This window comes from Bidens hawaiensis, unplaced genomic scaffold (genome assembly GCF_021521415.1).
Source record: "Bidens hawaiensis isolate Kalapana, Puna unplaced genomic scaffold, B.hawaiensis_p1.1 tig00000296_1, whole genome shotgun sequence".
NCBI classification, from domain to species: domain Eukaryota; kingdom Viridiplantae; phylum Streptophyta; class Magnoliopsida; order Asterales; family Asteraceae; genus Bidens; species Bidens hawaiensis.
In genome coordinates this window covers 3283646-3295839 of record NW_027491024.1, presented here as the reverse complement: position 1 = coordinate 3295839, position 12194 = coordinate 3283646, and the positions used below count along the sequence as shown (strand labels likewise).

General features: G+C 35.7%; 1 protein-coding gene across 1 annotated transcript; it reads right to left on the bottom strand.

Annotated features, from left to right (window-relative positions):
- Positions 1–1338: 1338 nt before the first annotated feature.
- On the bottom strand, positions 1339–12035 carry LOC143620205 (uncharacterized). The gene is made up of 6 exons (XM_077091943.1): positions 12031–12035; positions 11669–11766; positions 10980–11321; positions 1786–2002; positions 1616–1697; positions 1339–1536 (listed from the first exon to the last, which is right to left on the bottom strand). The coding sequence occupies exons 1-6, from the start codon at positions 12033–12035 to the stop codon at positions 1339–1341; spliced, it is 942 nt and encodes a 313-aa protein (XP_076948058.1).
- Between the last annotated feature and the right edge of the window lie 159 nt (positions 12036–12194).

Genomic DNA, 12194 nt, shown 5'->3' with positions numbered 1-12194 from the left:
AATTTAACAATGGCGGACGACAAGGAAAGCCCGAAACCATCCAATTCCGAGCTTATGGCCAGTGCCAAGGTGATGGCTGAGGCTGTCACCGGCCAAGAGACCGACAAGGGCAAGATAGCCGGTGCGGCTGCAGACGTCCTTGACGCTGCGGCTGGTTATGGAATCATAGATGAGACACAAGGGTTGGGGAAGCTTGCGGACCAAGCGGGGGATTATCTCCATAAATATGAAACAACACATACAACCACTGTCACCAAAACCGACGCTTCGGGCAACCAGACCACCGAAACCACCACCACAACCAGCACCACTGCTCCACCAGACGAATGATGACAAATAACCTTAAGATCATTTTTTGTAATCTCTTTATTACAAGAAAGGTGTCAGATGTGTATGTCATTATTATAATATATGTTAATTGTTTATAATGTATTGAATTTTATGATCACGCAAGACATTTTTCTTCTTTTTCTTTTCTTTAATTCTTCTAATTTTGTGGTTTAAATTTAAACTTGTAATATGAAATTCGGTTAGCAGGAATTGATCATGATATTGTTGCGGTATCCCGATCATCCGATCAAGCTAAAGTTAACTTTTGAGTTATTTATTATAAGTAGATGTGTTAATTATGTAATTAGTGTTATAAGCTAAACCGATGCTGCATTGTGTCATTTTCATTTTCTAAACCGTGGCATCAGTCTGTCACATACTAAAGCATGCATGATCAATGTTCTTCCGCAACAACTTCACCTTGTATTAGCTTTACATCAGCTTAAGAGAATGCTTTATTAACACTTGATCATCTCAGCCTGCATAAGACATTTTCTCCCCAACATCAACTGTGTCAAAAACCGTTGGAACTCCATTTGACCACCACATTCGAAAACATGCCCCTTCAGGATAGACCGCGCTTGCCATGATGTTAAAAATATAAAAATAATCAAGAAAATGCATTATAATAGTTAAGTTAATGTGAATAATATTTACTAATTTGAATTAAATAACTGAACATTGGTGAATGCATTTTCATGGTTTTTTTATGAAATGTAAAAAGGTGATACGACGCTGACGTGAAAACGGATGTGATGAGCATTATGTATCTCTCATCCCTTAGGAGTATCTACAACTGATATGACATCCAAGATTCAATTTTTATGGCAGCAATATAAACACAAATTAACAAATAATCTTCTTTTTATATCAAGCAAAATAATTAATGAATGACAGCAACTTGAAGAAGTTGTTAATTATTGTATCTATACATATACAAACTTCAGAGATATATATGATGTTCTTGATCATGAGAAGATCTCATGTATCATTTTGGTGGATACTTAATTAAAAGCATAAACATGTTTTCTTTGGAATTTCTCCAGTTAGCCTAATCGTGCCCGCCTTCTTCATAGCTTTAATCACTTCCTTCCTTCGGTTTTCCTCCGTTTGTGATCTTGCTCCTTCCGCAATCTGCTCAATCATCTCTATGTCAGTGTTGTAATTTTGCAGAGCTCGTGCTCGTTTCTTCTCTGACTCATCATCCTGCAACAAGTTTCAATCATTTATTTCTGATTTTCAGTGGCACCTTATAATTACTTCTATGGAAAACCATGATCAAGACCTTATGTCTTGATAACTTCTTATGTGCTTTCGCTTTCTTTTCATTCTCCCACTCGAGTATTTTCGCCATTAACCTCTCGTACCTGATCATGTCCCATAATTAGGATAAAAACAAGTAAATAATATTTTCTGTGTATGGAATAACTAAAAACCAGATCTGTTTAACTATACCGTTCTTTGATTCTTTCCATCTCCATTTTCTCCCAACCCTCCGCCTTAATGTCTTCCGGTCTAAGTTCTGAGCGTCTTTTATTGACTTCGCTGATACCTGTTTGTGTAGTAGTGTTCGTCGGTTTTGTATCATTGCTACTACTTGGCAAGCTGCTTTGTGGTTTGAATCCTGTGTTTGCTGGAGAATTAGCCCTTTGAGGCATCTTTTCTTGTAATTCTGTACTCATCCAACCCAAATTCAATTAATGATACATAGATATCAAAAAACATCCAAACCCATATATATTGGAATGTAATCATAAAGTATTTTAGTTAATTAATTATGTAATTATTGTTATTATAAGAGGGCCACAACTGTAAATATAGATATAGGCCCGTTAATATATTTAGGGCGCGTTCGTTTCGCAGAATTCGTGGGAATTCAAAGGAATTGGAATTAAAATCCCATGACATAGGCGTGCTCTTTTCGCTGGAATTGGAATCTTAATTCTATTTTGGTGTGTTCGGTTGACAAGGAATTGGAATTGGAATTGGAATTGGAATTGGAATTGGAATTGGAATTCAATTCCTTCAAATTCCTTTAAACAAAGGGATTCTAAATCCTTCCATCATGTGAAGGAATTCAAGTAAATTTGATGGAATCTTCAATTGGGCAACTAACATGGTCGCGTTCGGGTCGACATTTCGGGTGTGTTCACATTCAGGTCGACGCTCCGAGTCTTAGCGCTTTCAGCTCAGTGCTCCGGGTCGGGTCGCGTTTGGGTTAACACCCCGGGTCAGCTCGCATTCGGTTCGGCGCCCCGCGTCAGTTTGTGTTCGGTTTAACGCCAGGGTCAGTTCGGCTCAACCCGACCCGGTCCACCGGCGCCCTGGCCATTTCATGGACCAAAACGAAACAAAGAATAGAAACCGCAATGAAATGAAAACGAACTAACCAAAACAAAACAGAAAAAAAACATAAACCGAACAAAAAAACTAACCAAAATAAAAGTCAAACCGTACCGAGTAAACCAACTAAAATGAAACAAAAAAGGGAAACGAACAAAACGAAACAAAAAATTAAACCCGAACGGAAACGAAACAAAAAAAACGACATAAATGAACCAAAAAATCGAAACGAGCCGGAAAAAAACTGAATAAAATAAGCAAAAAAACGAACTTGAACCAAACATAAACAATAAAAACATCATAATCGAACCAAAACAACCAAAACGGGCCGAAACCCAAGAAAATGAACAAAATAAGCAAAAAAACGAACTTGAACCAAACGGAAACCGATAAAAACGAACAAAAAAACCGACATGGGCTGAAACCCAAAAAACTGAACAAAATAAGCAAAAAACGAATTTGAACCAAACAGAAATCGAAAAAACAACATAAACGAATCGAAAAACCGAAACGGCCCGAAACCCAAAAAAATGAACAAAATAAGCAAAAAAACGAACTTGAACCTAACAGAAACCGAAAAATAACGAACCAAAAAAACGAAACGACTGAAACCCAAAAAACTGAACAAAATAAGCAAAAAAAACGAACTTGAACCAAACAGAAACCGAAAAATAACGAACCAAAAAAAACGAAACGGCCGAAACCCAAAAAACTGAACAAAATAAGCAAAAAAACGAACTTGAACCAAACAGAAACCGAAAAAAACAACATAACCAAACCAAAAAAACCGAAACGAGCCGAAACCCAAGAAACTAAACAAGATAAGCAAAAAAAAACGATGGGGAACTTCTTAGGGTATAGAGATTCATTGGGAAATATATTAGAGCCCACCCCGGAATTGGAGGCAATAATGAACGATGTACTGCATGCTATTGTGAATGACTCGGCATATGTTCCACCTCCGAGTCAAACGCTTATCGAACCCCTAAATGAGATTGAGGATTCAAGAGTAGGGGAAGAGATAGAAGAGGAGCATTTGTACTCATGTGATGAAGAAGGTGAGAATCCACCCGGTCATGAAACAGATCCACTTGATGCATCACACCTGTTTTGTGAGAATGATATGATTGAGGATTTAGAAGGAGAACACCAAAAGTCTGAACTGATTAAAGAGGCGAATGTGGTTGTCTTGGATATTGGGGGTTGTCATGAAGAGCTTGTGGAGGGTGCCTCTATGGAAGTAGATGATGTGCAATTTGACCCGGGTGGTGACATTGAAGGAATAGAAAGATTAATTCTCAAAGAGACACCACAGAAGAGGGAACGTGTATACTTGGATCAAACGAACTTGAAGGTGAGGATTAGACATACGAAACAACATAAAAAGTTGACACACAGCAAAGATGACATCCTCCTTCATTACACGACTCGTATAAAGTTTGGTCCGGGTAAGTATAAGTCTTGGTGGTCCGACCCGTTTCAGTTTTTCAAAATCTCTTTAAATTTTTCTGGTGAGTTTTTCTCAACTAATAGTAAACGAATAAAACGAAACGGGTTGAGTGGGAAACGGATAAAGGAGAAGCCACCTTATTGAAATTGAGATTTGGGGTCAGGCTGAAGACCCGTTAAACTAAGCGCTCTCTGGAGGCAGCCCGAGATTTAGAGTTTTGTTTCTTTTATTTTTGTTAATTAAAAATTTAAAAAATTCCAAAATTCAAAAAATCAAAAAAAAAATAAAAAATAAAAAAATCAAAAACACAAAAATATGTTTATTTCTTATGTTTTGTTTTCTATTTTGTACGTCGCTACATGCGAGCGAGTTTGAGTTATTGCAGGTATTATTATGCGCATGGTAGCTCTGATGGCGTTTTGGAACTGGTTCACCCGAGGCTGCGACTGCGAATAAAATGCTATACGGTCGTTCGATTGATACACAGCTGATGAAGATTCTGCATCTAAACCAGGGGAGTAACCCGTTCTCTGTTTTACTTTTTGCTTTAAGTTTTATTTTTTTTTTTCAGTTTTTATTTTATTTTATTTCTTTTCCTTGTTCTCATCGAGGACGATTTCGTTCTAAGTGTGGGGATGAGAATTTATTTTACTTAGTTGTAGAAAAAAAAGTTAAAAAAAAGATTATATAAAAAGTTTTAAGGAAAAAAATGTCCCTTGAAATTTTTTTTATTCTACGTTAAGCAGGAAATGATATTATTACCAATGTGCTAACGAACTCTCGGATACTTTTGAAATAAATATAATATAATAATAATAGGGATGGTTTGCATATCTGATTTGGGATGTGTCGGTAGGCCCAACTAGCTTTGATAGTCCTCTTTAGCATGTTTTTATATATATAATAATTTAAAAACGGTGAAACCGAATTTCGATGCTTATGGAGGATTACCATAATCTAAAAACTTTGAGATGGTAAGAATTAAATGCACTCAAAATCAGCACACATCACATGTCCATCTTTTACGAGCTTAGAAATAGTTATATATTTTAGGGTGATACAAAAGATTGAAAAAAAAGAAAAAAAAAAGAGAAAAAAAAAGTATGTTTTGAAAGTTTGTTATGTATTGTATTATTCAAAGTTGTTCAAGACAAGCAAAATGCTTATGAAGAAAGTTATGTATTGTAAAATGCCAAATGAGCATTGTTTAAAGTTAGAAAAAGAGGCCAATGATGCACATACTAGACGGGACTTAGAGTTTACGTGTTACCTTGGGGATGGTGACTCTGAGGATACACTATTGGGGCTCGAAGGTTCTTAATAAATAAAAATTAGAAGTTTATAGGACAAAGTCCAATAATATTTAGGAATAGCTCGTACGACCTCCACATGACCATTCATCCATCAAAATTTCACCGAGTGCATCTAATTAGTACTATCAACGTGTCCTTGGCTTATGGTGATTTGTCGAACCAGTTTGCTTTGACTCTAGTTTTTCTAGCTCTCTTTGTCTTAGATGGGGTAGGTGTAGCCTTAATTTTTGAACTTAAAACGTTTAATGCAAAAGGGGGCTTGATTGGCTGGTGGATGGGTTTAAGTGGACAACAATATCGGCAATCGCGGTCAATATGTCAGGTTGTTTCTTGTGCTTTGAAAATGATAATAATCTGAGAGTTTGTTGTTTTTCACTTGGGTATGATCCTATGTAGATTACCTTTTCAGGGACGAAAAAGACTTAAGTGTGGGGATGTTTGATGTGTTGTAAAACACACTTACTTTCTTTATCTTTTTATCATGATTTAATTGCTTTTTAGTTTAATTATTAAGAGGTATAGCTTGTTTTTGCTTAATTTTACAAAGATGGATGTTTACTTGTAGGTTATGAGTTTTAATGAAGAAAAGTGGCAAGTTTGAAGACTCTAGGGGCTTATTTGAGCAACTTTGAAGACTACAACTCAATGCCCGACCCAAGCCCACAAGTTAGAAGCCTTACATGCATAATATATTAATTAAACAAAAGAAAAAAGAACCCTAACAGCCCATCAATCCCGAAATCAGCCCCCAACTAGTAAAAAAATAACCCTAAAAGCTCCCATTCAAGTGGAAAAATTCGTTTTTTGCAATTCTTGAGCCAAGGGAAGAAGAAGGAGGCTAAGGACAGTTGTGGACAACAGCTACGGGTCATATACATTCATATTCTCAGCCATATAACCCTAAGTAATCATCCATAAACTTTGCCCTTTGTTCAAGAACCCTAACTTGTTAAGTTTAAGCTTTTTGTTGGATTGTTTTGCAAGTAATTTAAAGTTTGACTTGTGTTTGATTGTTCTTGATCATTGAATGAGTTTTATTATGTTTTGGTTGAGTTATTTGATGTTTATCTTAACTATATGCTGTTGTCCAAAATCAATGTTAGGCTAAACTAGTTAGTTCTACCTAGGTTAGATGATTGTTGTTAGGTTTTAGTAAGTAGTTTGGATTGTTGATGATCATGGCTTAAATTGTTAATGTAAAGTTTGGTTTAACATTGAATTAGGTTGTGTTTAGTGTCTGTGAATTTGTTAATTACACTTATAAACCTCTTGCTTTAATTAATTGAATGAGTTTTGATTGATTGTTGCTTGTTAGGACTCTTTACTTAGTGTTTAGGGTTTGTTTGCGGGTTGATCAACCGTAAGGTTTAAGTGAGTGTTTTAATTGAATATAATCAGTGGGTAGACACCTTCCTTGAGACCGAGAGGTGATAGGAAGTAAACTCGTCTCATAGCTTTTACTTGTTAGGATTAGGATCGCGCGAGAGCGGGTTCGGTTCTTGTCGGGTTTGGTTTTGTGAGCGATTAGTTGACCTAGTTTAAGTTAAACTGAATTGTTCCTCTATCCTTGGTTGCGTAGTATTCGTCTCCATTAGGGTAGTGTGTCGGTGTGACCGAGAGGAGAGTCGGCATTAGAGCACGTTAACAATTCGTCACCCGGTTTGTTCTTAAAATCAACTAAGTGTAGGTTAGGGCTTGTTAGTGAGACCGAGAGGTAATCTAGCTTCCTGAGTGAACCTTAGTTGTGTCATTCTTTAGGAACCGGTGCCATGAGATTCTACAATCTAATAGCTTACTATACCTTCAATATGATTCTTACCTAGGTAGACGTTTTCTCCGATTGCAGTAAAGTTTCCAAGTTTCGTCAAGAGTTTCATTTAATTAAGTTAAGTTTAGTTAATTAATTTAGTTAAAGTAAGTTAGGTTAAGTAGTTAATTTTATTAAAAATCATTTAAATATTATTAGGTGAGTCTTGGTTAGGGTTAAGTATCATATACGTTTTCAAGTGTCATTGTGTTCGATACTCGGACTTCCTTAGGTCTATACTCTTAGTGATCGGTACACTTGCCGGTTGTGTGTGGATTCGTTAGGATTTTCGTTTAATAAATTTAAAGTTTAGTTGTGAGTCATTTAGAAAGAGCATCATTATACACACATCATAAACGAACCAAAAAATCGAAACGAGCCGAAACAAAAAAAAAACTGAATAAAATAAGCAAAAAAAAGAACTTGAACCAAACATAAACAAAAAAACATCATAATCGAACCAAAACAACCAAAACGGGCCGAAACCCAAGAAAATGAACAAAATAAGCAAAAAAACGAACTTGAACCAAACGGAAACCGATAAAAACGAACAAAAAAACCGACATGGGCTGAAACCCAAAAAACTGAACAAAATAAGCAAAAAACGAATTTGAACCAAACAGAAATCGAAAAAACAACATAAACGAATCGAAAAAACCGAAACAGCCCGAAACCCAAAAAAATGAACAAAATAAGCAAAAAAAACGAACTTGAACCTAACAGAAACCGAAAAATAACGAACCAAAAAAATGAAACGGACGAAACCCAAAAAACTGAACAAAATAAGCAAAAAAAACGAACTTGAACCAAACAGAAACCGAAAAATAACGAACCAAAAAAACAAAACGGCCGAAACCCAAAAATCTGAACAAAATAAGCAAAAAAACGAACTTGAACCAAACAGAAACCGAAAAAAACAACATAACCAAACCAAAAAAACCGAAACGAGCCGAAACCCAAGAAACTAAACAAGATAAGCAAAAAAAACGAACTTGAACCAAACACAAAACGAAAAAAACTGAACAAAATAAGCAAAAAAAAAAAGAGCTTGAACCAAACAGAAATAGAAAAAAACGACTTAAACGAACCAAAAAAAACCGAAACGGGCCGAAATCCAAAAAAACTGAACAAGAAAAAGAAAAAAACGAACTCGAAGAAAACAGAAAACGAAAAACTAACCTAAACGCACCAAAAAATTTGAAACCGAGCCGGAACAAAACCCAATAAACTAACCAACTGAAGCAAACAAAAAACGAACCGGAATGAAACTCGAAAAAATAACGAAACAAAAAAAAAACGAAAGCTGGCCGGGTCGGGTCGGGTGGAAGCGGTTCGGATCATCAGCGGGCCGGATCTTCCAAAAACGTTGTGGGTTGTCGGTAGAGTGGGTCAAAGTGATTGCCTCCGACTCATTGGCCAACCAAACACGTTAGATGGAATTGGGATTCCAATTCCAGCAAATTCCATTCCTATGGGAATGTTTAAATTCTAATTTCAATTCCTTTAAATTCCAATTCCTATGCAAATTCCAATTCCAATTCCGTTTCATTCCGTGAAACGAACGCGCCCTATTTATGACGGTTATTGTATAAAACCGTTTAGAATATTAGCGTTGATTGACAGCAATGTTCAGTATAAATAGGGTAAACTCTCATGTAAATATTAATCAATTCTATCAATAAATATCACGTTCATAGTATTCTTGTTGTTCTTCCTACTGCACATATTAAGTGCATATTCCCATATTGTGTTTTTGCTTCTGATTGTCCAACAAGTGGTATCAGAGCCAGTTTAATTCCTGTGTCAATTATAATCATAAGCCAGGAGAAGTGAAAGAATGAATCCCGATCAGAGAGCGGCGATTGAAGTCGAGATCATGAGCGATCTCAGGAAGTTTGGACGAAGGAACGTCCCGGGTGTTAGTCATGAAAGTGTCAATGTTGGCCAGGAGTTTCATGCAGAATTCGCGCCTTAGAAAGATCAAGATGGGATCATGTGTGGCAGCGCTAACACCGCTGCGAAGTTCGGTTCGATAATACCGAAAAGTCACGTTGATGAAATACAAAGGGAATTGGGAGGTCTAAGATTGGACGATGACAGATTAAAGTTTAAAGATGGACGTACATTGACGAAAACCCAAGCAAAGAATTTGCGAAGAAGAATGAAGGCAAAAGCAAAGAAGATGCAAGAACCGAAAAGTAATTCGTCTTGTAACAAGCCATGTACGGTCAGAAAAACGGAAGTACCGGAAGAAGTAAACATGGCAGAAACATCAAAAACACCCGTTGAATGCCATAAATGTAAAGGTACGGGTCACTTTGCATTTGAATGCCCCTTAAAAGATTTCAATTTATTTGAAGAAAAGGAGTTTCTGGTTCATGGAACCCAATTTGAAACTTATGATAAACGTTGGTATTTAAACACTTCATGTCACAACCATATGACAGGAAACATGGCTGTGTTTAATACTTTCGAACCGAGTTACGGAACTGAAACCCGGTTTGAAACAGAATCTTTATTTGTTAAGGGTGCTAGTATAGTATCCCTCATTTTGAATGGAACGGAGATAAGTGTTCCAAATGTGTTTTATGTTCCAAGCCTAGAAAAAAATCTGTTAAGTTTGAAACAGTTAAAGCAATATGGCTTTGATATAATAGTAGATGGTGGTATGTGTTTTGTAAAAGAAATACCAAATGGGACAATATATGTCAATGAAGATTTGGCAAATTATTTTGAAACAAAGGATATCATAGCCGAAAGAGATGAAAAGAAAAAGGAATTCTATCCCCCAATTGTGACATCATTTGATGATTGTATGACATTTGTAGACATGTTGCAGACCCATGTTTTAATTAAAAGATTTGGTTATAAGTTTAGAGAAGCATTTTATGGTTTACTCAGCTGGTTCCACAACGAATATATAGACTCGTATTTCAGCCGACCTATACCAACTTACCCTAACGGGGAGGAAATCGATCTCTTCGATTTATTTATGTTGGTACAACTCTATGGTGGATATGAAGAAACCATTATACAGAATGGATGGAAATCAATAGCAATGAAACTTGGTTTTGAAGAAAACATGCACATTGAAGTAAGGACAGTTTATAAGCTCTATTTAGAAACATTGGAATGGTGCCATGGAACAATGCTTGGAAGAAAGATTGAAGTCAAGGTCAACAAAAAGGAAGCTGGTCCTGAAGCAGTCACGCTTGAAAGAAAGAAAAGACGATTTAAAGCTTGAAGAACACTTTATGATTAAGGGGGAATATTGGAATTTAATCATAAAGTATTTTAGTTAATTAATTATGTAATTATTGTTATTATAAGAGGGCCAGAACTGTAAATATAGATCTAGGCCCGTTAAGATATTTAGGGTTTATGAAGGTTATTGTATAAAACCGTTTAGAATATTAGCGTTGATTGACAGCAATGTTTCAATATAAATAGGGTAAACTCTCATGTAAATATTATTCAATTCTATCAATAAATATCATGTTCATAGTATTCTTGTTGTTCTTCCTACTGCACATATTAAGTGCATATTCCCATATTGTGTTTTTGCTTCTGATTGTCCAACAATATAGTGAGTAACATTTAAAAAAAAAAGTAAATAGATTTGTAGCGCCCACATGGAATATTATTATCTAAGGTTGACTTTGAAACATTACTCTATCTCTGTTTTTTTTGAAAATCTTACCAGCTAATGATTAAAAGTTTGTAAATATTCTTGTACCTGAGAATTTCCTGGAGAGAAAACTAGGAGTTGATATGGGAACTATATCATCTTCCTTATTCTTCATCTTATTGCTTGCACCAGAAGATGAAGGCATCCTTTCTCTTATCCTTCTACTTGCAGTTGCAGAAACCGCGCCATCTTCCTGCTTTGTCTTCGGTTTACTCAAACCGCCATCTCGTCTTCGTCTTGTTCTTCTTCGTTCTTCAACTGAATCAACAGCAAATGCAGCCGCTGCAACCGCAGTCCGGAACTCATCACTCTCCATGTAATCAGAATCATAATCATGTGTCAGTTCACGAGAAGACTGCCCCCTGCGCCAGTTTTGACCCCTTCCGCTGTCTGCAGAATGCCAAAAACAATAAACAAACTCATCCGAAACCGAAAATCCAAAACTTGAAAAACCGAACCGAAATAAAAACCGATTGTTTGGTTTTAGGTTTTATAAATATTTGCAGGTAATAAAAATTGAAATAACAAAACCGAACCGAATTTGTAGATTTCATTTTTTTTTTTATTTTAAGTAATTATAACGATCCAACAAATATGTAACTCAATTTTTTTGGGCCAAAGTTTTCAGGCGCACAAGGAAAAAGCTAGCCGAACCGAACCATGCACACTCTTAATCGAAACCAGAAACCATGTGATTAAAGGTGAAGTTTTCATGTTTTTTTAAATTACTAAATTACCTCCTTTAAATGATCGAGTCTTTTGAGTTGGTGATTTTTGGTCTCTAACATGTGAAGTCTCTCCTTCATGTATCTCTTCCACTCCACCAAATTTCACTCTAACACAAAAACATATATCTTTTATATAGAAACTGACTACAAAAACTATTATTAACGAATGTATATCTTTTTTTCTTTCTTGTCGTGTTTCGTTTGGTCTTTCTTTGTGTCGTTCTTCCTTTTGCTTAAATTTTTATGAGTCGATTTGTATTGATGTATCGTCTTGTCTAGTTGTTTACTAGATAGTTTGTTATAATATAGTTTCCGTTCGATAATCAAATAATAATAAATATAAATATAACAGATAACAGACTTGATCTTACCTCATTTGGTTAATCATATTCTCCGTGATTTATCAAGATGAACTTGAGTTGATTGAATTTGTTCTTGATGAATGCAAGTAACATGAACTTGAGTTTATTTGAAGGATTCAAGAACATAAGAGGATGGGAATGAAGCAAACTTTGGGTTTGGATATTGAAAATGT